Below are 26,976 nucleotides of genomic sequence, written 5' to 3'. Positions count from 1 at the left end.
CTTGAACACAGATCTGGAAACCTTATACACCAGAAAATTGTACTGAAATATCTGCACAGCAGTCATGCTGTAAACAGCTTTCTTTATTGAGTTCTTCTTGCTTGCACTGGACCACAGGCATTTCAGTGGCTTTCCAGAGATCACATGTTGCAAGTGAAGACAAGGACAATGGGGGAGGAGAAGAAGAAAAAGTCAGACAAGTAACATTGCCTTTAAGATGGGAAGGTGGGGGAGGGAGGAAGATAACAGAAGGTACATGCAATTATTGTAGCAGAGATGGCTAAATATTAATGCAAATGCAAAAAAAGAGGGGCAGGTGTGACTTCATCATCTAAACCAAACACAACACTTAATTTGATTTTGCAGTTTGAATAACATGACTCTTGCTTTGCACAAGCAGAATAAAAAACTATGGATTATTTGTGCTATTTGAAGTCTGAAGACTCCTATCCTCTTACATGCTAAAACAAAAACTTCAAAGGAAGTTTCCTAACTCATTATAGGAGAAATATTTCCACAAAACAGCATTGAAGGTTTACAGTCAGCTCTATTAACATCTACAAGGTTTACATGAAATGAAGCTTGGTCAGTTTCCTACTAACAAGCAATTTTTTCTGAAACTGTAACTCAAGATCCAGTAATGTAGGTTCCAGACAGGCCAAAGCTTTTGCTGTTACAGTTTTAAACAATGTACTGCTCCCAAAATCCTCAGAAAAGAAACCCAGAGGTGGCTCATGAGGTTTTTAATTTCCTCAGGTTCTCTTCAAAGTGGGAGGGGCAAGGAAAGAAAGGGACACAGGGATGGTTGTCTTTATAAAAAAAAAGCCTAAACTCCCTTACACCTCAAGCATAAAAACCCTCAAGATGTCTCATGCTCTACCTTCCTCCATTTTTACCTTACTTGGCAAATCACCTCTAGTTTTCCTTGAGTCTTAAAGCATGGTTCTCAATTTGGGATTGAGCAGTAAGCTATACTGACAACTTGTCACAGCAAATCTCAATGGCCTAACAGACATTGTTCAGAGAAAGAAAAGGCTTTGAAAAAATATAATGACGGGTCATTTAAAAAAAAAAAATTCCTCTCCCAGTCACCAATTTTACATTCTTTGCAAACACTGCCAATGCTGGGCAGACTGCTCCTGTTCCCCTATTCCTGCCAGAATATGAATTCTTCTGAATCGACAGAGAAGGAACCCAACTCAAGCCAACCAACCAAAGGAAAAAACAAACAAAAAACCCCAAGACAAAACAAACCAAAAAATGGGTGAAGGGAAAAGAATGGGAAGAAGCAAATAGAAGAACAAACAACTTAATAAAATAATTTCTTATACTCTATACACTCAATAAAATATTTATTTTTCTTTCAAAGTGACTAAGCAGCATCCACCAAAATTTAAATGAAAACTTTAATATATTATTTTAGAAGCAGAAATTTAAAAAAATCAATCAAAATTAAAACCAGCAATAAGTATACTATACAACATGTGCACAGCAAAAATATTTGACTGCACATGTAGTCAAGTAACTATAAGAGTTAATGAATGAGTTGCCTGTGGTTTCAAAACTACTAGCAATGATTAACATTAATGTGACAAAAATAGAATCCCCATATGTTATAGTAATTTTCTGCTAATAAACACCTTAAAACACTTGGCTTTAAGTTATTTGTAAAAATATGGAGGGTTTTAAAATCTCCTTTTTTCATAGGATTGGATTTTTTTCCCTCACACCTGAATATTTAGAAGACAATCTTTCATGTCTCTATACTTTAGGTTTTTGCACAGTGAATATAGATTTGAGTCTTCAGATTGGCATAGACAGAAGGGACTGTATTTGATTTAAATTTATTAAACTGATTTTCTCCAAGAAAAAACTGAGTCTCCTGTACCTTTCTTTTAAAAATCAGGTAAGTGCCTGAAAAAGTAAAATAGCAAGATGGTTTGTTCATTGTTATACATTTATTGACAAATTCTGCTACTCAAGATTACCAGTCTAGAATGCGCAGGATTTTGCAGAATGAAAAGGTGAAGACACAAATATTCGAAATCTTATTCCAATACTGTCACCATACAAAGCAATCTGCCCAGTTTAGCTCCAATGAGTCATCTCCTTGTCTCACTTTTACATTATAATTACTGATAAAAGACACACCACTTAACTTGAAGTTTAACTTTCAAGAATTCTTCAAGGGAAATCTGACTTTAACATTTCCTAATCTATAGTCTGGAATTTTGCACATATTATTTATTCAAACGTTTCTTCAATTGTTCTAGATGCCTAGCATCAGCATCCTGGAGAATTAATACAGTAGCTTTAGACTGAAATGGATTAAACTCAATGGTCATCAAACAACAAAGATCTATCAGCTGCTTTTGACATTTCTCTAAACCATCCTTAAGTTTTAGACGTAAAGCAGGATCCTTTTTCAACTCATTAATCTCGGGCACTGAAAAGCCAATGAAACTTGTCAGAATATCATTAGCAAAGTCTACTTCAAGATAAGCAGAGCCATCAGAAATTTTTGCCTTTATACCCCAGGACCCATTGCTTTTTGTGAGGTTTCCAGTGAGAGTGACAATAAAACATTTAACTTTCAGAAGTCTAACAGTTTCTGGTTTTTTTGCAAGGAGAAGGGAAATATATGTGAAAGGTGGAGAATCTAAATCTAAACGTGTCTCTACTGCCTTGCAAGGAAACATCTGTGAATCAGGTCTTTGCTGACCTCCTTCTGGATCCATTTTTAAGGAAAATACAGGATCATCATTTAATACCCTGCTGTCAGAAGTGTGTTGGTGTTTACATCTGCTCTCATCTAGGTCTGTATAATTCTGCCTCTCTTCAGGAGGAGTTTCCAAAGAAAATGCTGATGAACTGCAGGTCTGATGTAAGCCCTTGTGCGGCAAAAAGTTACTAATGCTATTTCCATCTTCATCAAATATTGTTCTTCTCATGTTCTTTTCGTTGCTGATAGCTTCCCTGGGCTTATCTCTTTCATTCACATTGTCTTCTTCACCAGTGCCATTTAAAGATGAATTGCAGGAGTTTCTAGATGTATGTGGAAGTCTGCCAGTAATTAAATCGATGTTTCTGTTCATCTCCACTGGTGGCACATCTTCCATCTCTCTTTGCATCTCTTCTTCCAGAAGAAAGTCATCTTCTAAAGGAAAGTCATTTAAAAAGCCATCAGCATATTCTATGGGAGGTGAAACTTGTTCATCTGAGTGAGGCAAAGGACTTCCAGATTTTTGTAGCAAAACATTTCCATTGTGTGGACTCAGTGAACCTGAGGCTGTATTAAAATTGTTGCTTCTACTACAGTATCCACTTTCTAAAGATGTTATTTTGTTTAAAGTAAATTCATTATTTTCATCAAGGCTGGCTAAAAGCTCTTCATCTGAAGGGCCAAGAGTTTGTTCTAACTCATCCACAGGCCTTGAAAAAATCTGTTCATGTCCAGCTTGTCCAACAGAATTAGGGTTTTCAGCTTCTCCAATTAATCTAGCAAGGACTCTTTCCTGACAATAATCTTCAAGAAGAGCATCAACTTCACCACCCAACAGTTTCACATTTTCTGGTTTAAGCAGAAGAACTCCAAGACGATATGCAATATTGCCCTGTACAGTGATTTTTGTTCCAGGAGGAAGATTACTGCAGAGAACGGGCACTGGTTGATACTCCATGCCCTGAATTTGATGTACGCCATCTGTTAATTGCAGCATCAGCATTCGAGTCGGCTTTGCTTCCCAGGGCTTCTGAAATGTCTGAGTACTGGCTGTCACTTCTTCATTTACAGTGCTTTTCCCTCTTAGCTTCTGCAACTGAGAATATGCTGGCTGGCTAACATCCACCAGTGAATCAATCTGTATGGAGAAGCAGCCTGATAACTCTCCTTTGGGAGTATCTAAGATGCAGTTAGGCAAAATGGGATATTCCAAGTCTCTCAGATCAGTAAGAAGCCATTGCTCAAATACCTGCTTGTTAATCTGAGCTTGACTTAAATTACTACCACTATTTTCTTCCTGGATCCAATTAATACATGCTTCCAGCCACGCTAAAGGAACTTTCACGTGCCATGTGGATGAAAGCCAGGTTTCCACTCTTGCAACAATGCTAGACGTAGACATTTTCTTTTATGGTTAGATACGGAATTCCCTAAAATTGAATTCAAAAAGACATTTAATCTTCTGACAAAAACTGAAATTATTACAAGTTTCATGCTTATATTGCATAAAAAAATTTAAATTAAAAACACTTCTACAGACAAGGAAATTCACAGGCATTTCCAACATTTAACGTTTCAATCAGCATAGAACATATGTGCAATTATCAGCATAAAAGTTATGTGCAAAATATAAGAAAAGCATGGAGACTTATACAAGCAACCACACTTTTCTGTTTATTAAACTAGAAACATATAAATGAAACTCTTTTCTTATAGATTGAAAGTGAATGGACAAAAAACCCAAACCATAAGAGCAATAGGTTTTAAAATAGATTTCCTCTTTTTTTATGGTATTCTTTCTGTTAACACACAGCTTACTTTAGAAATTGACCTGGGATGTTACTCTCCCACTTCACCAGCACTGTTAGGAACAGAAGAGGATCTATAGAACCAAGCTGAGGTCTATCAACACCTATGTCAGAGGAGTGACTTTCAGTCCGTGACTGAAAGCTTTGTACCGACAACAGAAAGCTGGCTTTGAAACATTGTTATCTGGAGACCCAGTGCAGGACTTGGCTGCATAAGTGCCAAGTCTTGGCAGCTATCAAGGACATCAGTGGCTAATAAACTCTAACTCCTTGTTAGTTTAGGAAGTAGTTCTGCACAAACAGAGTAGAACAGAAGTATTTCAGTTGGAATGGACTCTGAACGATCATTTAGTCCAAGCACCTGAAAAATTCAGAGCTGACCAAAAGTAAAAGCACGTTAGTAAGGATATTGTCCAGATACATCTTAGAAACTAACAGGTTTAGGGCATCAGCCACTTCTACAGGAAGCCTGTTTCAGTGTTTGATCATGCTCTTAGAACTAGAATAATTCAGATTGGAAAAGACTTCCAAGATCATTGAGTCCAACCTCTGAACACCACTACCATGCCAACTAGATCATGGCACCAAGTGCCATGTCCAATCACTTCTTGAACAATTTCAGGGATGGTGACTCCATCATTGCTTAAACACACATTCTGTGAAAAATTCCTGATGTCCAACCTGAATTTCTCTTGGTACAACCTAAGGCCTATTTCAGAGACTGACCCCCCAGCTTACAACAATTTCCTTTCAAGTAGATTGTGGAGACCAATAACGTCTCCCCTGAGCCTCCTTTTTTCCACCCCTGCTTCCTCAACCACTCCTAACACCACTTACTCTCTCGGCCTTGCACCAGCTTTATTGTCCTTGGTAAAGATATTATTCCTATTGTCAGGACTGAACTTCCCTGATGCAGCTTTGAATCATTCCCACATCTGTTGCTGGATGAGAGGAACACAGCAGCATTCCCTCTCTAGGTCCCCTGCCCAGGGAGCTGTACAGAGCAATGAGGTCACCCCTGAGCCTCCTTCTCTCCAACCCAGACAGACCCAGAGCCCTCAGCCCCTCCTCACAGGATGTGCCTTCCAGCCCTTCCACCAGCTCTATTGTCCTCCTCTGGACCATTCCAGGACCTTCTTCCCACCCTTCTCAGAGTGTGGGGCCCAGCACTGCACACAGGACTCGGGGTGAGGCGCACCAGGGCTGGATCCAGCGGGATGATCCCAATCCCAGCTGGTGATGCTGTGTCTGCTGCACCCCGGGATGGGGTTTGCCCTCCTGGCTGCCCGGGCACACACTGCTGGCTCACCCTGAGCTGCTGCCCACCAGCACCCCCAGATCCCTTTTGCAGGGCTGCTCTACACACACTCCTCTCCCAGCTTATACTGGTGCTCAGCTTTACTGCATCCCAGGGGCAGAATCTGGATTTGTTCTTGTTTAATTTCTTGCCACTGATAATTACCCAGTGCTCCAATCTATTTCAGATCCCTCTGCAAGGCTCTTCTCCATCAAGAAAGTCAGCAGCACCTCCCAACCCAGTATCGCTAGCACACCTGCTAATGATGCATTCAAATCCTGCATCCATGTCACTACTATAAATATTGAAAAGAAACCAAGTTGCCTAACTGCGCATGGATCATATTCAATCCCTTAGAAAGGGCGACCGAGTAGCTCAATCCCTCTACAGGACACAACGAAAACAAAACCTACACTAAGAATATTTAAGAAACCCCAGGTGTGGGTACTGTTGTGTTTATTGGGGTATTTTTGGCCTTTAGAGTGAACAAAAGAACACCCTGCCTCCAAGCTCTCCCCAGACGATCCACCACTCGGAAGATACCGCCTAGTTAGTCCAAGCAAAACCCCAGCTTTCAACAGAGGAGGCGAAAGGGCTGAGGGAGGAAGGGAAGCAGAGGTGGGGGGAGGAGGAAGACCTGAATGAGGACACGCCGCACCTCGCAGCCCCTCGGAGGGGCCGAGAGCTCCAACTCACCGGGGCGAGCGAGCAAACGAGCAAGCGGTGGCAGCGCGGTGGCAGCGCGCCGGCCGCGGCTACCGCCGGCCTGAGGGACCGGGCTGCGCCCGAGCCCGCGCTCCCCGAAACCGCCGCGAGCACCCACCAGCCAATGGGAGGCGTGCGTGGAATCATCGCGAGAGTTTCGCTACAGCCGGCACCAGGGTGCACGCACAAGGCGGGGTTTTAGGGGCCGCCATTTTCTCGCCTCCTGGCCGCAGCCGCTCCCGCTTTTCTGGGCCGCCCGCTCGCTGCCCGCGCCACTCCCGCAGCCCAGGTAGGAAAGGCAGACCAGCCAGCCGCGGCACGGGTCTAGCGGCGCCACCCTTTCCCCGGACCCGTCTCATCCTTTTCCTCACGGAGGGCGGTGCGGGTCGCGGCGCCGCCTCCTGTGCTGACGGGCAGCGGCTTCACCCAACGAGGCGGCGGCGGTGCCGCACGGGGGGCGGTGGCGGGGCCAATCGCGGGTGGCGCTGGTGGATGTGTGCGTCGGAGTCCTAGGCTGCTCCCCTTTCTCTCCCGTACGCGGCGGGGCCGGCGGCGGCCGCAGGTACGCGCAGCCCGCGGCGCCGTGCGGCCGGGGCCGGCGAGGAGGGAAGGGGGGGTGGGAGAAGGACACAGGCCGGTTAAGGCCTTGTCTGGGCCGGTAGAGCCGCCGATGGACTCCGCTTGGCGGCGCGGCGTGACACAGCGGTGCGAGACGGCCTGTCTCCTGTCGTGGGGCCTCAACCGCCGAGGGCTGCCGTGGCCATAGGTCTTTCGTGGGATTGGCGGTAGAGCGAGGAAAACACTGCATGGAGGACAGTGGTGTGTGGCCACTTCGGCTATTGCTGAGGGTCTTAAGGTGGCCTCTGTCCCCGTTGCCCCGCGGAGACAGCGCGCGTTTCGCAGCATCGGCGGGTGCGCTCCAAGGGCAGGGGTGCGGCGGCCGCTGCCGCCTTCCCGCGCCCGCCCCAGGCAACTGTGCCTAGGGAGAGCTTCTGTGGGGGATTATGATGGGGGCAGCGAGGGTGCTCCGGGCCGCGGCCTGCGCGGAAGCGGCCGCAGAGGCGGATCGGGGGGCGGAGGCTCCGCATCGCGGCCGCGCCGCTTTAGGGGAAGGGCGGAGTGCCCGTAGCACTAGGGCTGACCCTGCCCCGCCCGCTGCGCCGGGCTTAGAGCCGCCGGGCACCTCCTTTGTGTCCGCTCGGGCCGGGATGGGTAACGCTCTCCGCGGCCGCGTGGTGGTGGCGGCGGCCCTTCCGCTCCCGGCTCCGCCTCGCAGCGGGTTGGCGGGCGCCATTTCGGAGGGCGCCATTTCCGTTGCTCCTCCGCGGGGGTGCCGCAGCAGCGCCGCCGCGCTCGCCCCTGTCCCCCCCGCGCTGGGCGGGCGGCTGGAGTGGGCGAAGAGAGGGGCAGGCGGGAAGCGCCGCTGCGCCTTGGAGGCGCTCTGACGTTCCTCATCTCTTAGGTCTGTGGTCGCTGGTTCCACCTCTCGTGTGTGCTTTAGCCCTTCGGTGTTCACAGAGAACCTGACTTTATTAGTAATGTGAATGTCCTCGATTTACCTAGCTGAGCAAGATTACTGAGAACACATGACGTATGGGGAAGCTTGACTAGGAGAGACTAAGCCTCGAATGGTAACTGCAGCTGATCACAGTTAGCTCCCCGCCGCCTTAAAATTCTTGGGATAGTTGGAAGTAGATTAGCCGGTGTCTGAAAGGGCTGTTTCACTTTGTCCATGTCTTCCTTACCGCCCGTCCACGTAACAGCGCAATATTGGCAGTGTCTTGTCTGAGATCCCGCTATTACTAAACTTGTGCATGCCCGTTAGTCCGCTTCAAATACGTGGAAATGCCGGCATGTGTTGGGAAGACAGAGCCTGCTTTTAGCCCCTACAAGCCGGGCAGCAATTACATAGTTGTCTGAGAGTACGTTTAATAAATTAGAATCAGCTTCTTCCCCACCCCCATTCCCTCTCCGCCGATTATGGATACAAGAATGAGTGCCTGCTGTTTGTTGAGGCAGTGGAAGTTAATGGAATGCAAAGGGAAATATGTGATTGTTCGGCTGTATTTGTAAATCACATTTTTAATGATAGTAAGTTGAATTTCTTTTAATTTATGCTTCTCGCTAATGTGATTTAGTCACTAAAAGCAGGTCACAGACTGTTTCAGAAAATTGTAGTGAAGTAGAGGTGATTTTGGAGGTTTTGGGGGGGTGTGCATGCAGTGGGTTGTATGTAACTGCAGAGGGTGATATTTTTAAAAAGACGTTATTTTAGTGTAGTTGGAAGTTGTCATTTTATTCATCAATTATAGTTGAGAGGAACACATGCTCAAATGCGTGCTAGTAGAGAATTTGTAAAACAAATGCTGATGATTATCGTAACAGGAATTTTTATTAAGTGTAAATAGTGTTGGCCTAAATAGCAGGACCAGATTTTGGTGTAGTGCCCTTTAGAAAGAGAAACCAAGGCACATATCTTATAATGTTGAGATTATGTGGTTACTTGAAACTTGTGTGTGCCCAAGAAGTGTAATTCAGACATTAAGGGTTTATGTAGGTCTACAGATTTCACCTTCAACTTCTCTTCATGGTGTGTTTGGCTTGGCTATGGTTTTTCTTTTATAAGGAAAAAAATTGCAGCAATAGTTTAGGTCAACCCTTTGGTTTCTGACTGTAGCAGAATCAGACTCACAACGTGGGAAGACTCACAACTGATTTATGCTGTTTTCATAGGCTCTTGAAGCAATAGGCTGTTGGATTTTGATCCCGCCCAGAGTACTTGAGTTTTTGTCAGCAAGGATATATAACAGCGGTAAGTTCTAGCAGCAGGCATTTATTTTTTTCACTTTAGCATGAGGTACAGTTTGTCTTTTTACAAAAAAAATGTACTGTCTTTATTTTTCAACAGGTTTTGCTTGCCTACATAAGAAAAAAAGGCAATGGAGACTGAACAACAGGAGGAGACCTTTACCAACACAGAGACAAATGGTAAATTTTTTAAAGGACTATTCGTTTTTAGAAAGACTCTCTTTAAAATTTCAGTATTTCAAAGAATTTTATAATGATTTACCTTTACTATATATTTGCATCAGCAGTAATTTTGTGTTCTGCATTGTCTTCTATTTTAATTAATGTATCTTTACACATGCTTTTGAAGCATAAATATATAATCTTTCTATTAATATGTTTTAGACATGAGAACTGAAAGTTATTACTAAATGTTGAAAAATATTTCATAGGCGTATGAAGAACGTGAATATGTATGAATGCTATAGGGCATATCTGTTCATTGCATTTTGTTCATTGTAACAGTTACATGCAGGGGTATGAATATATGAAATATTGCTTAAGAGCTTAATGGAAAATTTCTTGGGAATTACCAGGGACGTTTGGGCATTATTGTTGTTGATTCGTGCCATTTTTTCCCAGAACATTTGAAGTGCTACTTTGCTGTTGTTTCACCAGTATTTCAGTGTCGGACAAAATACATTTGAGCTTTATGCCTGAAAGGTTTTCCCCAATTGAAATTTTAAATAAGTACTAAGTGGGTGATGATCCGCTCCTTTGGATGTGTCTAAAATGTCGTGGATTTCTTACTGACTATGTGCAGCATTCTCATTTAAGCCATAGTTCATAGATTTTTAGATGCATTTTCAGTTGTTAATTAGTAAGAAAGCTGTTGACGTGAAGACTGGTTTCTGTGCTGAGGATGCTCAGAATAGAGCATTAACTGTAATTAGTTTTGTGCTAATAGGAATGAATGTATTAATAGTACAGAGCATAAGTTTGGCATGTGTTCCACTTCATTATGACTTAGAAAGTTAAATAAATGTTTATGTTTCCCCCCTATGGACCTCTCTACAGGCAAACGTCCTGCAGAAGATATGGAGGAAGAGCAGGCCTTCAAAAGATCTCGGAACACTGATGAGATGGTTGAACTGCGCATCTTGCTTCAGAGCAAAGTACGCTTTTTTACTTTCTTCGTGTGTAGCATTGTTCAAGATGGTGGTGACAAAATGTGTGGTGAGATGGAAGTGTAGAGAGATTATGTGCTTTTTTTGAAATGAGGTAACAGATTAATTTTCAGTATATAGGAATGGTAGCTGTAGGTGTATTGCAATGGAATTGTCCTCCAGGTTCTCTTAAAAGGGTAAGTCCCTAAGCATCAATACAGGGTTTATTAAAAATATATACTTGCAAAGAAGTAGAGCAGTAAAGAGTCTAAGATACATTTGAGTGGAGGGTAACTATTTTGGGGGGAATGACTGTATATGAGTCTTTGAAGAAGAAGGTTTTTAGAGGATTATAAATAAGTGCTTTTAGATTAAATATGTGAGATGAGAACTTAAGATTTTAGTAATTCTCTCAAATAGATCTACTAAACTTGGTCAACTATATCAACAGGAAGAAATGTGGGAGTAGTTCTTCAGGGATTGCAGTGATTTTGTTGACAAGTGTAAATAATTCAAGTTGCTGTGTATGAATTTTCTCTGGTGTTTCCAGTTGCTACAGATGATTTATATGTTCTGAAGTATCTCAGTCTTTGGTGTTGGTGTGAAAGACTGTTGCCTGAACTCTGTGTAGCATTTCTGACCAATAGCCAAGTTACGTGGAGTGTAACTATTAAATATTAAATATGTGGAGTGTACCATTAAATATTTTGCATCCCTTTAGCATAATGTGTAATAAAAGCAATATTTTTTGTAGAATCCTTGAAAAAACCTGGTAAAAATGTGGTTTTCCAATTCCTACTTTTTACTGTTTGTCAGTTTATTCCTGTTAATGTTGGTGGCTTTAATGAAGTTGGTGGCTGTTAGAATTAATTTCAGCCTTTTTCAGTTTATATTGCTTTGAGAAATTAGTTACTTTACTCATGTGCAAAACAATACTAGCCCTTGAAATTATCAAATGTTTGGAGCTTAAAAGTGGAATTTGCAAACATATTCCGTAAGGGGGAAAAAAAAGATTAGATAATGGAGGAAATAGTTGTCCTGCATTACACTCATTTAGTTTGGTGAGAAGTTCAACATGGGCAGAATTGCCTAAAACTTCTCTTTAGAATTGAAATATTAATGGCAAAGCTGAGTTATCTTTCTTTGTGTGCTGTGTTCTGTGGTTGTAAGAGCTTTTGGTAATTTTTTTTTAATGCCAAAATGATGCCTCCCCCCACCTCTTAAGCCAGCCAAAATAGATCTACTGTTTTTAGTGTTGAGTTCATAAACTTAGTCTGTACTGAGTTGTCATAATGTAACTTCTGAAAACTGTTTTCCAGAATGCTGGAGCAGTGATTGGAAAAGGTGGCAAAAATATTAAAGCACTTCGTACAGACGTGAGTATATATGAGTTTGAACTAATTTAACACTGCTTCTTTCAGAGCACTACATCGAAAACTTTATTGCGTGCATTTCTAGAAATGGGAGCAATTCAACTCTATAGACATCCAAGTTACAATCCATTTGTATTGATTGTCAGAGTAGATAACAGTTCCTCAATTTCTGTTTCAATTAAAATCCAGCCTGATGCATGGGAGGAGAGGTTTATGTTAAATCTCTTCACTTTTTAGTAGGATTCTGCTAAATTACACACTTGAACATGAAGTGAGTTACTATCCTAATTAAAAATATTGACAAAACTTAAACTCTTAATAGTACCATTCCCCATATGTGTGCATCAGTTATAGTACTGCTGAAACCCTTGCAGGTGGTTGGCTTGACCCAGTGATAAAAGAATTCTTTAACTTCCTTCAAAAAAGCAAAATGAAGTCACCCATCCGTTCCTCAACAGCTTGCACATGAAGCACAAAACCATTAATATTAAGGTTTCTTGCTTTAAATATGAGTATAAAACACTAAAGGAACATTGTATTCTATTACTTGGAAGTATTTTTAAATGGTCATGACTTAATGCCTTTTCACATTTTACAGGGGGGTTGACTCTGGTGATTGGACACATGCTCAGCGTTAATGTTGTGTATTTATAAAACTTGGCAACACTTCTTAAATTTCATTCGTTTACACTCCTGTACTTAACATCAGCTACAATTTCAATGGTTTTTCCAATCAAGACTCTGTCCAGCACAAGATTCGGCAGTATATCATTACAAATCAGTTCCAACTGCGTTCATAAACTACTGCAACTAGAGTTGAGATTTTAGTTGAAATGGTCAGGAATCATACATATGCTCTCTAACTTTGGCAACTAGTTGTTCCTCTTTTTTTAGGGTTTTTTTTAGTCGGGTTTTTTGTTTTGATTTTTGTTTTGGTTTGGTTTTTTGAGTAAATCAGTATGTCACCTATGTCCAGATAATTTAGATTGGTCTGGATCACAAACTCCCGATTTGCCCAAGGTTCTAGTACTATCAGTCTCGACAGTTTTTGCGTCTACCCTCAAGAGCCAGCCTGCTACTGGAACATCATTTATTGAAAATAAATAGTAGTTTAGTCAGATCAAGAGACTCATTTTTAAAGTCCATACTGTTAGGCCACAGTCGGTGTAGCAATCCGTTATTGTGTTAGCCTTCAGAACAACTTAAGCTTGTTTCATTAATTGAGAGTAATGAGTATAGTTTGTATTAAATTAAAATTTATTGCTTTTCCCCCTTTTCCCTCTCCTTGTTTTTTTGGCCATATATCTCCGTTGCCCATGTACTGGATCGACTTGCCCCTGCGTTGCCCACCATGACGTTGGCCCATCCGCCCCTGAACGCCCATGTGAAAACCCTGGTTGGCTATGCCCAAAAATGTGCTCGTTGCCAAACGGGTACCATACTTGACAACTTCCGATTGAATACCCATGCCCAATGCCAACATCCACGAACGCCAATGACCAATGCAGTACAATGCCAGTGTTTCAGTCCCAGACAGCAGTGGCCCCGAGCGGTATGTCCCAACAGTTTATGCCTCACTGCCTGAATAGAAAGAGAGAAATGTATTTTATTACCTGCCTTTGATATAATTAAATAGTATCCCCTTATAGACGGTGTATTGTTTTTTTTCAAGTTTTCTGTCTTATTTTCCCCATTAAGTCTTTTTGTCACTGAACTTTTACGTGAGTTGCCCACCCAAACAATCCACTAATTTTATTTCAATGGAAGGAGCACAGCTTCAAGTGTTGCATATTTGCTGCATTGTAAATCAGATTGGTTCAAAATAGTCTCTCGCTCTGTCTTTGTGGCCCACCTTGCTCCCCTCAACATTGCCTGTTCATAATTATTTCTGATGAAGTGCTAATTCCGGTTCGCTTTCCTTCACTTCTCATTTGTTTCGTCTTTTTTTTGTCTTGCATTTGTATTTGTTTTCTTGGAGGCCCCATTAGTAATCTGAGTTCCATAACCTTATTCCAGATACAACGTTCACCACTTGTATATCCTCACATTTAAAATGAGAAGGTGTGCCAGTTCTACGAATGTAATAGCGAGGGTATCCTATTTAGTGGTGGCGGGGAACATGAATATTCACTTCTACTTTTCAGTTCTGCGTCAGTTTCTTGCCCGCTTAATTTGAGCCCTTCCAAAAGCCCATTCTGTCTTTCTCTTTCTGCAAGACCTACCTAATCTTAAATTTCTCATGCATATATACTGGGCATAAACAAAGATGCATGTGTTGTAAATTGAGCAAACAGGTTTACTTTAAATGGGGAATACTTGTAATCTCTTCTTTGTAGTAAATCTTGTTAAAATGTTGTGCGTGATGATAAAAAGAATTTACTTCTATTTTTCTTTTCTACCTTCTCCATATTGTCTGTCATTGTGGCTTCCAACAGCATCTTGAGTATAAGTGCAGATATAGAGACAATTGGAGAAATCTTGAAGAAGATTATCCCTACTTTAGAAGAGGTATTTATCTTGAAATTTTCTTCTGTTTAGAATGAAAAGATTAATTTTTGAATAAGATTGTTCTAGAGTATTTACTACTTTTTAAACACAGGAAATTAGAAAAGTGAAAAACGCCAAAAGCCTTTTAAAGAAGGATTATGGCTGTCATGTTGGCATTTTTTGAGTAGAGGGCAAAGTCTGTCATTGTTTATTAAACTAACATTTTTAACATTTCCCGTTTTCCAAATAATAAGTGTTGCACTTTTTGATGCCTTCTTAAGTCATTATAGCAAGCGGTGCAGTGTAATTTAATAAATAATGTAAAAAATAGGGAAAAGTGATACTTCACATTGAGGTGAGGTGTTTAAATTGTTGTGGTTGTATCAAAAGAAATACACAACTACAATTCGGCAATAAATTAAATTGCCCCATTCTGTTTATAAAGAAGAAGCTTAAAACCCCAAATGTTGAATTTTTGTGAATCATCTTTATTTGCTTCTCCCTATATGCATCGTATTTACAGTATCAACACTACAAAGGCAGTGACTTCGACTGCGAACTTCGACTTCTTATTCACCAGAGTTTGGCAGGAGGCATTATTGGTGTCAAAGGTGCTAAAATTAAAGAACTCAGAGAGGTACTTGCTTTCTGTTATTCTGAGATTACATTTTGTTCAATAAGCAATGTTTTCTGTTAATAAAGGGTACATCTAAGTATCTGCTGTGTGGTAATTCCTTCTCAATGTGTTGCATACATGCTTTTGATGTTGTGGGGCAGAGAAGTTGCAATTTCTGTGGGAAGTTGCAATTTTCTTGCAGACCCTCAGAAGTAATGTCAGTGGTAGGGCAAGGAGTTGGTTAAACATATTTTTGGTAGAGTACTGTTTTTAAAGAAAGTATTTTTACTTCATTTTATTACAATTGTATTCATTTCTCCTTTTAGACCAAACTGCTGCATAGTGTAGAATTATTTGTGTGGTTGAACACACAAAACAGCTGAGAATGAAACCATCTCCACAGCAGATATACTGTGGAAAGACTTCATGCTTGCTTTTGTATTTTTTCATTCTAACTCCTGGAAGACCATATTTTTTTAAGTGAAAGAGTAAGATTCTAAAAACTTTATGGTCTCTATGAACTGAAAACCCATGGTTGAGTATCTTTGCATTGTGTCAGGCAGTTTCAGGTCAGTTCAGGTATAAGCCAATACTTGTTTGCATGGATTAAGACAAGACAACTAGACATAATCCTAGCAACATTGCTGTCTTAGCATTCAGAGCATGTTTAATTTGGAAGCTAATACAGCCTGTAAGCTCACAATGGTTATGTGGTCCTTTTTCTAATACTTAATTAAAAGATGCATCATAGCTGCATCATAATTAAAATAGGAGAAAATTGGGTTTTTTTTCTTCTTAATACAAAACTTAGAGCAGTGAGATCTTTAAAATAGGTAATCTTGAAATTTTGTGTGGTAACTCAAAAGCGAGCATGCAAAATGAAGTGGGTAGGAACTTAATTGTATTTTGAATCTATTTTTAAAATATTGTAATGGTTTTATAAAGTTTTTAAAAATATATTTGATAATCTTGGTTTTTTTTCTTCTGCAGAACACTCAGACCACCATTAAGCTCTTTCAGGAGTGTTGTCCTCATTCGACTGACAGAGTGGTGCTTATTGGTGGGAAACCTGATAGAGTTGTTGAGTGCATCAAGATTATCTTGGATCTTATCTCTGAGGTAATGTTTATTAAATTTATTCTTTCACTGGCATTCATGAATGTTTTAGACGTTAATGGGATGAAAAATGGTGTCTTTCAGTTTCTGGTTTAAATTTAGTACCTCATGCTTTCCCAGCAGCAAATGATGGACAGTTACGAACCTTGGGATCTGTTCCTGTTGTTTAGAATTGGGGTACACCTCATGAGCAATTTTGGTGGTACTGGGCCATTTATGCTTTGCATGTGATCAGAATGAAAAATTCGAAGAGGAAGAAAAACAAAATGTGTCTGCCACATCTAAGTAGTTTTACTGTCATAGTTAAGTTCACAGGAAGCACATCAACATCTCCTTTCTTGGCAGCATTGTGAAATCAAGAACATGTTCCAAATGCATTGTGTTAGTAATTAAATATGCCAGTTGTAATATAAATATCTGATTTGGGGAATTCTTTTGTTTGTTTATATTAGTCTCCAATTAAAGGACGGGCCCAGCCTTACGATCCCAATTTCTATGATGAAACGTATGACTATGGTGGCTTCACAATGATGTTTGATGATAGAAGGGGACGGCCAGTGGGCTTTCCAATGCGTGGAAGAGGAGGTTTTGATCGAATGCCCCCTGGTCGTGGTGGACGACCTATGCCTCCCTCAAGAAGAGATTATGATGATATGAGCCCTCGCAGAGGACCTCCACCACCTCCACCAGGTCGTGGTGTTAGAGGTGGCAGCAGAGCTCGTAATCTTCCTCTTCCTCCTCCACCACCTCCTCGTGGCGGGTAAGTTGTTGGATAATTATAAATATAAAATATAGGAGATAATAGAACTCATGTTCTATATCTGAGTCATATTCATATTTTCAGTGATTTTTCCATGCTTCTATATTGGTAGTGATTATGCAGGATTGAGCCTGTATTAGACAAGAGTATTTTGAAGTATACTGAAATTTAATTACCTGCTGTGATGTAGTAAGTTGCCAGGACTATAGTCAGTAGTTCTGAAACTTCTCTTATTCAGTACTTGATTAGAGTAGTTTGATACTAAGTTTATGTGAACCCTGAATGGGAAAATTCAGATAAGAATAAACAAGCTAGCTTATAATACACGTAACACAATTAAAATACTACTGTCTTTCTCGTTTTAGAGATCTGATGTCCTATGACCGAAGGGGCAGACCAGGAGACCGTTACGATGGCATGGTATGAGTTTAAAATTTGCTCTGTTGTGTTCCTAAATACAGTTAGCATGCTGAACTACGTGCACTTTCATGCGGGACATAGGTGGTTCTTATAGTAAAACCATATGTTTTGTCCATACAAATGGTCCTCCTGTGGATGAATATTTGAGATGTAAATGGTACTCTTTTGTTTTCTTTCTTTCTCCCTGTCATCAAAAAGATTCAGTGATTTTGATTGTGCTCAGGTCTGTAGGTTTTCTTGAACTGGCCATCTTTCAGATTTTTTTAATCAGTATGACATTCATTCTTGTCAGTTACTAAACTGTTCTTATCTCAAGCTGTAAGTTTAACTTTTGATTCTTGTCCAGTTCCACTGGGGTTTGGTTGTGGGTGTGTGAGCAAGCAGCTCTGTAGTGCTTAGTTACCAGCTGCTCTTAAATCACAACAGAGGTGGATATCTATAGTAGCAATATTCTTTTCTCCTCTGGCTTTGTTTGGCACCTTCTTTAAGATAACAGGTGACACATTTTTTTTTTCTTCAAAATCAGTGTAGAAGGTAAAAATGAAAAAGAGCTATGAAGTGAGCTACCTAAATGGGCTTCATATGAACTCCTTGGGAGTTACTGGAACTAAGAGTTACTGGAGCTCCAGATTGCAAGAATGCCATATGCTTATTAGTAATAATAAAAGGAAAGATTTGCAGTTACAAATATTTGCAGTCACAAAAAAAAACCCTGTTTCCCATGCTAATCTACATGCTAAGAAACTGGAAGAATGGAGAAGTACCTCTCCAAGATTCCTTATCTGTAATGACATGTTTTCAGGGCTAAGGTATTGTGTTCTTCTGTTAGCAGCTTATAAAGCCTGTGCTAGAGTACATAAACTTAACAGCCTGCCCTTCTTTGGGTATTTGGATGAGCACAGTCTTACTTAGCTTGACTCTTGGGCAGTAGTTTGTTCTAATTTTGTTCTATTTTTATTCAGTTCAGCTAGAAAATCCATTTTAACTTAGGCTTAGCCTGTCAGGTTGACCTTCATTTTATTGCTATGAGTTTCTATACACAAGGGAGGGAATTTCTACTAGCTTGGTTTCTTTCATGGGAAAAAAAACCAATTTCATTTCTTTTCATAGTGAAGCTGCTTATAACTTTGGCTCCTTTGTAACCAAGTGTTATAGCCATTGAAGTGAGGACTACTTCCCAGCAAAGATAGAATTTAATTTCTAGTTTTAGTTAATCATGATCCTAATATCCTAAATTGTGTAGGCAGAAATTTCCACACTGAGCACGACATCACAGTTTCAAGCATTATGCCAAAAAGTAATGTCCTCCTGTGCTACAAGCATCAAAAATTGTTGTGTAGCTAAAAGTTTAAATGAAACCAATATTACTGTGGTTTGTGATGGAAAAAACTGCTCTTAAAGAGTAGAAATGCTGTTTTCACATGAATTCTGTCCTACATAGGTGTAATGAAAGGCAACAATTGATGAACATCTCAAAAATACTGGAAAAACTTACTGTACAAAACCAATTTTTTTTTGCCAGTTCTCTTTTTCACTAAAGGCAGAAAGATGGAACAGTTGACAGTCTTTAAGACTGGATGCTGAACTGTGGTTTTTCCTGTTCCAGAGATATGACAGAGCATTGACAGCTTTGTAAATGCTGAGATGAGAAAAACCCATTTTGATTTTAAAAGATGCGTAAATTTCTCTTGGCATACAGATTTAATCACTTAAGATGCTCCTTGTCTGTTAGCCTGGCTTAAAGTTGTAGTATAAGTACATACTGCTGTTTAAATGCTCATTTGACTTACAGTCTGTTCTGAAGCTTTTTCTCCAAAGTACAGACTTGTTTATCAGCATATAGAAATGTAACTACTACAGTGTGTAACACTCCAGATCGAGTCCTGCGTACCATAAGGGCTATGGTGATCTGAAAAATCCTGAGTTCTGTGTATTTTTTAACACCCTCATTATCAGGAGCATGTAAAAATTAGTAAAGGAAGAATGTATGACAACTCTTCTATTTATTAGTGCAGATGCCGGAAGGAAGTAACAAAATTTCACTTTCCTAGGTCACTCTTAAAAACTAGAAAAACTTAGTACAAAAAAATTTGACATCAGTTAGGACTCCATGCAGGGGTTTTTATTATATGTCAAAGTTAAGCTCTTTGCCTTATCCAGCCCATCTGTCATCTGGTTTCTGTTCCAGTTCTGAGTAGTGACTAGCACTACTCAGTGCTGGTCTGCAACGTGAAATATTATGTATGCCAAGACACCCTGGTTCAGAAACTTATTTTGCACAAATAAACATCACTTGTTGAAAGGGTAAAATTCTGAAGAAAGAAATGCCATATATCATCACTTGTTGAAACGGTAAAATTCTGAAGAAAGAAATGCCATATATCATATGTTTTAGAAACATAGTTAAGTTTCTAATGTGGTTAGGCAGTGGTAGATTGTTAGTCTACTTGCTAACAGGATGAGGTATATTACAGTAAAACATAAGAAGCAGTGTCCTTCCTGCTTAACCTGCAGTTGGCATAATCACTTGCAGTTACTTGTTTCAATCTTACTAAACCTTTTTTAGTAGATAGCAGAATTAATACATGTAAAAATATAAAAAGTCTTTCTGGAAGAAAAAAGAAGGCTTAAGTTTTGCCTTGCTTCTGAGTGAGAGGAAAAAGTTTCTGAGCTTCTTAGTGAGAGGAAAAATCTGCTAATACCATAGAAAGAGAAGGAAAACAAAAGTTGCCCATTTAGAGTTGCCCCAAAGTAAAATTAAAAGCCAGTGAGTTCTGAAAGTAGTCTAAATCACATAATTTCAAGTCTTTGTTAATGGTATAAGGGTTTCTTTATACCACTTTGCATTCTGTTTGGCTGCAACATTCTCTAAAAGTCTGTATGACCTGGATTTCCTTTCTTCCTCTAATGTTGCGTCTGGAAGATGATGCAGTGTCATGTGGATGCCTGTGATGACATGCAGCCACCAGAGCTGGTGAGTGTTTTCAGCCTGTTTTGGAAAACTGCTTTATTGAATGAATTCAGTGATAAAGCAAATTTAAGAGATTTTGAGTGTAGTCCATGGCAACTTGTGCCTATTAAAATTTATAAAGCCATTCTTCTGACTCTGAATTTAGGGGCAGACTTAATGATGTGTCCTTTGATGGCAGGTAATGTTAATAGAAATACAGAATTATGAAGCAGCCTGGTGAGAATAGAGGAGCTTCTCTGTGCCTCTTTTGCCTCCTTTACACAGTATTTTCATTTGGGTAAATGGTAACTTTCTCCGTAACTGATGCACTGTAGATGCATCAATTTATGATTTATGTTTTGTTTTACTTCCATAATGTTGTGGGATTTTATTTCAAGCAGCAAATATTTAAAATAGCTTCTCAATTATTTGTGAATCAACTATGTTTACCTATCAATCTATTTGAAAATGTGTCATTTGACTGGATAGGTTTTGGGATGTTATTGCAGAATTATAGCATGATTTTGGTTGGAAGTAACCTTAAAGATCATCTAATTCCAGCCTGCCATGGGTAGAGAACCTTGAACTAGTCTGGGATGCTCAGGGGTCCATTGAACCTGGCTTTGAACACTTCCAGTAATTGGGAGTCCACAGATTTCTGGGCAACCTGTTCCAGTGCCTCATCACCCTTGCAGTGAAAAATTTCTTTCCAACACTTAAGCTAAACCAACGCTCTTGCACTTTAAAGTTGTTGCCCCTTGTCCTTCCTCTACATACCTGTGTGAAAATTCCTCTCCAGCCTTCTAGTAGGCTGCCTTTTGGAGCTAGAAGGCCACAATAAGGTCACCCTGGAGCCTTCTCCTCTCCAAGGTGAACAATTCCAGCTCTCAGACTCTCTTACAGGAGAGGTGCTGCATCCCTCTAATAATCCTTGTGGTCCTCCTCCAGACTTAATCCAGTTGATCCATGCCCTTAATGTTGAGGGCCCCAGAGCTGGATGCAGTACTCCTATTGGGATCTCAAGGCTTGACCTTTTGATGCAGCCCAGAGTAGCAACCATGCCCTGAGCTGCAAAGTACTCATTGCTGGGTCATGTCCCACCTTTCACTCGCCAGCATCCCCAAGTTCTTCTGGGCAGGGCTGCTCTCCATCTTTTCCTCCCCCAGCCTGTATTGGTACTGGAGGTTGCATCCGCTCAGGTGAAGCACCTTGCTCGTAGTCTTGTTAAATTGAATGATATTTCCTATGCGCTCACTTTCGGAGCTTGATGAGGTTCCTCTGGATGCCATCCAGTCTTTCAGGTCTGTCAACAGCACCACTCAGTTTGCATACTTGCTGCAGGTGTACCTAAGCTGTTTGTGTCATTGATGAAGACATTGAATAGTCTGCACTGCTCCTTCCTCTCTGCACTGGTCCCAGTGGAGGCCAATCTCTGAGGGACACCACTTAATGTCTGTTGAAACTCTGAGCCATTGACACTGTCCCCTGGATGTAACTATCGCTATTCAATAAGCAGTCTACAGTCTACCCGTGGACTCCATCCCTCTCCAGTTTGGAGGGAAGGATGTGGGGACTATGTCAAAGCCTTTACAGAAGTCCAAGTACATGGTACCTGTAGCCCTTTTCTTGTTTACCGATGTAGTCACTCCATTGTAGAAATTAGAGAATACATCAGGTGTTGCCACTGTCTTGAAGATGGCAAAATGCTGCCAAATTAATACTTTTTATTAATTCATGTGTAAAGTCAATTCTTAGCTTATGTACATGGCAACTGCTATAAAATTCTATTATTTTGTGGTGTGGAGAGGCAGATGTGATCAAGGAAAGGTATTTTCTTTAAAAGAAGTTAGTCCAAAAAGGTATCCTATGGCAAATACCAGCAGCAATATGTGTGTGTATGCAGTATGCTATGTGATCAGCCACTCAGTTTAACCTTTAGCAGAGCCCTTCATTGTCTTGTATTTTGGACTTGTGAGCTCTGTTACGTTGTCTTATAATATGTATTGCTTAGTAACATGATTAGGCAATACAGGTTGCTTAGAGACAGAGGATAAGCTCAACACTTTGATCTGAATAGCTTCCTTTTTGATGCAAAAAGAAATGTGATAAGGAATATTTTTTGGGAAAGTTGTTACATTATAACTTCTATGGGCCCCTCCTTGTGAGTGGATGAACTTGACTGATTACCAAGGGCCTACCCAGCTGCTCTCATGTCCCTTCCTTAGTAGAGTGAGGGGAGAAAGTAAGACAGAAAAGTCTGGCTCACGATGGAGACAGGCAGATCACTTGCTAATTAACATCATAAGCAAAACAGAGTTGGCTTGAGTAGGTTTACTGCCACTTTGAGTAACATGGTGAGAAACAGAAAAACACCTTCACCCACTTCACTTCTTCACAGACTCAGCTTTCACTCCTTCATTCCTTACTCTGCTATTTCTCTGCCGTGAATGGTGCAGGGGTGGTAGGGAATGGTAGGTTCCCAGTCAGTTTGTTGTACCTGTCACTGCTCCTTCCTCTCTGCACTGTTCCCCTTCTGCAGTGTAGGGTTCCTTTCATGGAATGATACAGCTGGAGCTGCTCAAATGATCTGTTTCCAGTGGACTGCAGTTCTTAGGGAACTGTTCCAATGTGGGTCCCCTTTGTGTGGTACAGTTCTTCAGGAACAGACTAATTTGGTGTTAGTCCTCTCACAGGGCACAAGTATTTGCCTGTGTGGCTTCCTTCTGGGCATTTCTTCCTGCTCTCAGCATAGCATCCCTCAGTGGGCTACAGTGTAATGATCCTTTCCAGTGTGGTTTTCTCCATGGGCTGTAGGGTAGTCTCCATGCCAGTTCCTGGAGCACTTTTTTCATCCTTGCTCTCTCTTGCAGTCAGTGCACATTGGGTATTTTTTACTCTTTTCTTAAATATTATCACTGAGATGTCATCAGCTTGGCTGATAGTTTCAGCTTTAGGTAGCCCCAGCCTCCTCTCAGATACCCCAGGAGTTCCTTCAGAAGTTGAATTTGAGAGAACCACATATATTTATTCTCTGCTTCTGTAGCAAAGTATAAATACATGGTTTTGCACACTTAGAACACATTAGATGAAATGAGAATTTGATGTCAAATGCAAGTTTACAAATCCTAAAAATAACAGAGCCAGGAGTGCTTGTTGCAGTCATTTACATTCGGTGTATGGTAGATCAAATGTAACAGAAGTAATTATTGTCCTGATTGTTTATTCTAAGATGTAAAGGGTTTGTAGCATGGTCAGAATCAAAGGTGTAGATGTAGTCGGACAATTTGCTGGGCAGACTTCTAGCCCCGTAACTGGAGACTGGAATGTCTTTTGAGCTGTATTTGTAGTATTAATAAGGTGGCTCTACCCTGATTTTGTATTCTAATGTTTAGTACAGATGTCACAAGTAGTTCAGCATCAGCAGCTGTCTGCAAGAAGCTGAGATGGTGAGACTGCCTTGGTAAACTGGCATGGCGGAATTCTTTGTCGTTTTATGTGTTATTCTTAGAGGATTTGATAGGGCAGGATAAGAATCACAGAATATCTGGAGTTGGATGGGACCTACAAGAATCATTGCATCCAACTTGTGGTCCTGCATGAGATGGCCTTTGGTCCAAATTGGACAGAGATTAATGAGATCTCTCCCAGCCACCCTTTTTGTTTCTGGTCTTCCATCTTTGCCTCAGGATGCCCTTGATGGCATAACACTGTTGTATTTCTATCAGATTGAGGGTTGTGATGTTTGATTAAATGGGCTCAAAGTTAACCATATAATGCTTAAGGTAAAAATGTGTTAATGAAACGTGGCTGTTCACATTGTTTTTTTCTCTTTTCTCTTACAGTTTGAGGGTGGCTCTGGTTATGGTAAGTGTTCATGTAGAACGTTTGCGTGTAGTTCATTATATAGTTACTAAAGGGCTTGATGCATACACTTAAATCAGATTATTCTTATGCAGGGGGGCGTGGTTCATATGGAGATCTTGGTGGACCCATCATCACAACACAAGTAACGATTCCCAAAGATGTAAGTAAAGTTGAGTTGCTTTCAAGTCAGGCTTTCTCTTAAAAAAGAAGTCACAGCCATTTTTCAGAATACTTAAAATGCTTGATTAAGTACTTCTAATACAAAACAAGTGTTTCTAAATTGCCAACAGTGTAATGCTTGACTGTTTGGTTTCTGTCTTCAGAGACACGTTAAAGAATTCTACTTGTGGTTAATACTCGGTAATAGATATGGTCCTTGTAACCCATGTTTTGCAAACGAGAGCTGGTTCTCCCAGTTTAATCTCATCTGTGTTTATACAATTAATACCACAGGGGATATTTTTAGGCTATAAAGAAATAAGCTCCCATTGCAGCACTTAAAACTGAATTTGTGGAAACTACTCAAATGGTGGTGTAATTTTCTAGCTTTTGGAAAGGCAGTTGTATCAGGAAATTAATGTTTTTGCTTTCTTCCTAGTTGGCAGGATCTATTATTGGAAAGGGAGGCCAGAGAATCAAACAAATACGTCATGAGTCAGGAGCTTCGATCAAAATTGATGAACCACTAGAAGGCTCAGAAGATCGGATAATAACTATTACAGGAACACAGGACCAGATACAAAATGCACAGTATTTGCTGCAGAACAGGCAAGTTAAAGCTTATTGTTGTCCTAACTGTCAAATTGACATGTATATTATAAAACTGCTCTCCTCTGTGAATCATTCTTTTAAGAAGGCAGGTTTTAAGTAACTATTTGAACCTAACTTCTCTAGTGGTAGTTCTGCCTTGATTCTCTTCTGCTCTCCATTCTAATTAAAATGAAGACACCCTCAAAACTAATCTTGCTGGAAGACATCTTAACCAAGCAGTCCTCTCATTTCTGTGGTGAAAACTGCTGCAAAAATACTACTTGTAATAAATTACATAGAGCCTGTAGAAAATATAGAAGATTTCAGTGGATGTTGGCCTAGTTCTGTGTGGAAGACTAGTGATTTTGTTGTTTTTAGATAACTAAATTGACAACAAATCACAGTCTGCCATATGGCACAGACCATGCCTCTACAGGACAAGTTGAAATCGATTTGGGGCTGTTATGCAGCATTTCACACCTTCCTGACAGTACTTTGCCTTTTCTGCCAAATATTAACAGCTACAGATAGCATTTGCTGTATTAACATTCTGGCTGCTATAGCAGTTTTAATATCTTAACTGGAATGTTTGGCTTTAGATTACTAATATTTAACTATGCCTGAAATACACTAATATAATTGTTAGCCATTGACATTTTAAAATTATGTATTTTTAAATGTGTTAGTAATTTGTAATTTAATATGCTTTATGAATGTTGATGCAAGATGTATGGTCCATCATTCTAATACATGCTTTTTTCTTTTTCTTTTATAGTGTGAAGCAGTATGCAGATGTTGAAGGATTCTAATGCAAGATTATTTTTTCTTTTTTATAGTGTGAAGCAGTATTCTGGAAAGTTTTTCTAAGACTAGTGAAGAACTGAAGGAGTCCTGCACCCTTTTTTTTTTTATCTGCTTCTGTTTAAAAAGCCAACATTCCTCTGCTTCATAGGTGTTCTGCATTTGAGGTGTAGTGGAATCTTTGCTGTACACCAGATGTAATGTTTTAGTTCCTTACAGATACATGGGGGGGGAAGGGCGCACGAGACTAACATTGAAATTTTGAAGTGGCAGAGAGAATGAATTCTATTTTTGTTCATTGTTGGTGGTAAATTGTACTGTTTTTCTGTAATTGTTGTGAACACCCTGCTTTATGTACACTGTATCTTACTTTGAAGGGGGAGAATGTGGTAGGTCCCATGTCCCTGGCATTTGTTGAGAGCAGTGTGCAGAATGAAACGCATTTTTGTAAGAAACATTTTAGGATTTTTAAATAAATTTAGTGAACCTATTCTTGGTGGTCATTTTTCTTCAGGTCTACATAAGGTCATAACTAAAATGGATACACCTAGTTTGGTTTTTTTTCCCTTATAAGTTAGAGTTGCTGTTAAGCTTGCTCTTCAATTTCCTTGATATATAGATGGAGTTATGTGGGGTTTTTTTGACAAATTAAAGAGATCGTGTGAAAACAATGACTGCTTTGCTGTTTGGGGGGCAGAAAGGTGAAAATATGCAAATGTGTAAAACTTGACATTTTTGCAAGTGTTTGGCCCTCTTTGCAATACCTATATATATTGGTGACGGTATATAAATAAAATACTTCAAACCTTTGTGATGTCACTGAGTAAACAGTTGTAAAGTACACCTGGTTTTAGACAGCTTGCTTCATGCAGAGTTGCTCTTACCATTACTGAAAAAATTATACCTGTTTCCTGAGCTTTTGTTTGTATGAGGTAGGAGTTGCAAATTGGCAAGATGAGATATAACTGTGTAACTTGTTTTCCATTGTATGCAAAACTTCAACTTGTTTCCCAGATGTATGTTGAGTTCCCTAAGAATTATTTGTGAGAAATTAAAAAAAATATAACGCCTCTGGATATCTCATGTAATACCTTGGCATTTGTATTTATAGTTTAAAGTTTTAATTTCACTTCCTGAATAAAAACAGATTAAAAAGTTTAAAGGTGTGTGGCACATAGAGATATGATGGATCCAGACTAAGTGAAGATTATTTTATTGTCTTTGGTTGGTTGGTTTGTGGTGTCTCCCCCTCCTCCCCCAATTTGTGGTTGATGAACTTGGCCTTTTTAATACAGCTGCTCTTTAAAATAGCATGGTAAAGGCGAGGAGCCTGAAATGTTATGCATAAGGCTGG

General features: G+C 40.2%; 2 protein-coding genes across 7 annotated transcripts; one reads left to right on the top strand and one right to left on the bottom strand.

The window, feature by feature from the left end:
- Positions 1–1,309: 1,309 nt before the first annotated feature.
- Positions 1,310–6,780, bottom strand: RMI1 (RecQ mediated genome instability 1). 2 transcript variants are annotated; one of them, XM_036402740.2, is made up of 2 exons: positions 6,651–6,780; positions 1,310–4,152 (listed from the first exon to the last, which is right to left on the bottom strand). In XM_036402740.2, the coding sequence occupies exon 2, from the start codon at positions 4,122–4,124 to the stop codon at positions 2,241–2,243; it is 1,884 nt and encodes a 627-aa protein (XP_036258633.1). In that variant the 5' UTR covers positions 4,125–4,152; positions 6,651–6,780; the 3' UTR covers positions 1,310–2,240. The 2 variants fall into 2 exon arrangements, with proteins under 2 accessions (XP_036258633.1, XP_036258632.1); XM_036402739.2 differs by lacking the exon at positions 6,651–6,780 and adding an exon at positions 6,524–6,630.
- Positions 6,715–26,784, top strand: HNRNPK (heterogeneous nuclear ribonucleoprotein K). Of its 5 annotated transcripts, none has more exons than XM_054517847.1 (16): positions 6,715–6,821; positions 9,266–9,344; positions 9,441–9,520; positions 10,385–10,494; positions 11,805–11,861; positions 13,367–13,410; positions 14,294–14,366; positions 14,869–14,982; positions 15,952–16,080; positions 16,530–16,837; positions 17,203–17,257; positions 20,181–20,231; positions 24,050–24,071; positions 24,149–24,231; positions 24,670–24,839; positions 25,597–26,784. In XM_054517847.1, exons 3-16 carry the CDS (start codon positions 9,472–9,474, stop codon positions 25,628–25,630), a joined length of 1,299 nt encoding a protein of 432 aa, XP_054373822.1. In that variant the 5' UTR covers positions 6,715–6,821; positions 9,266–9,344; positions 9,441–9,471; the 3' UTR covers positions 25,631–26,784. The 5 variants fall into 5 exon arrangements, with proteins under 5 accessions (XP_054373822.1, XP_036258640.1, XP_036258639.1 ...); XM_036402747.1 differs by lacking the exon at positions 6,715–6,821 and adding an exon at positions 6,995–7,094 and having other exon boundaries at positions 10,397–10,494; positions 25,658–26,784; XM_036402746.1 differs by lacking the exon at positions 6,715–6,821 and adding an exon at positions 6,995–7,094 and having other exon boundaries at positions 10,397–10,494.
- The last annotated feature ends 192 nt before the right edge of the window (positions 26,785–26,976 follow it).

This window comes from Molothrus ater, chromosome Z (assembly GCF_012460135.2).
Source record: "Molothrus ater isolate BHLD 08-10-18 breed brown headed cowbird chromosome Z, BPBGC_Mater_1.1, whole genome shotgun sequence".
Classification (NCBI taxonomy): Eukaryota; Metazoa; Chordata; class Aves; order Passeriformes; family Icteridae; genus Molothrus; species Molothrus ater.
The sequence above is the reverse complement of the archived record's forward strand: the minus strand, read 5'-3'. Positions and strand labels throughout refer to the sequence as shown.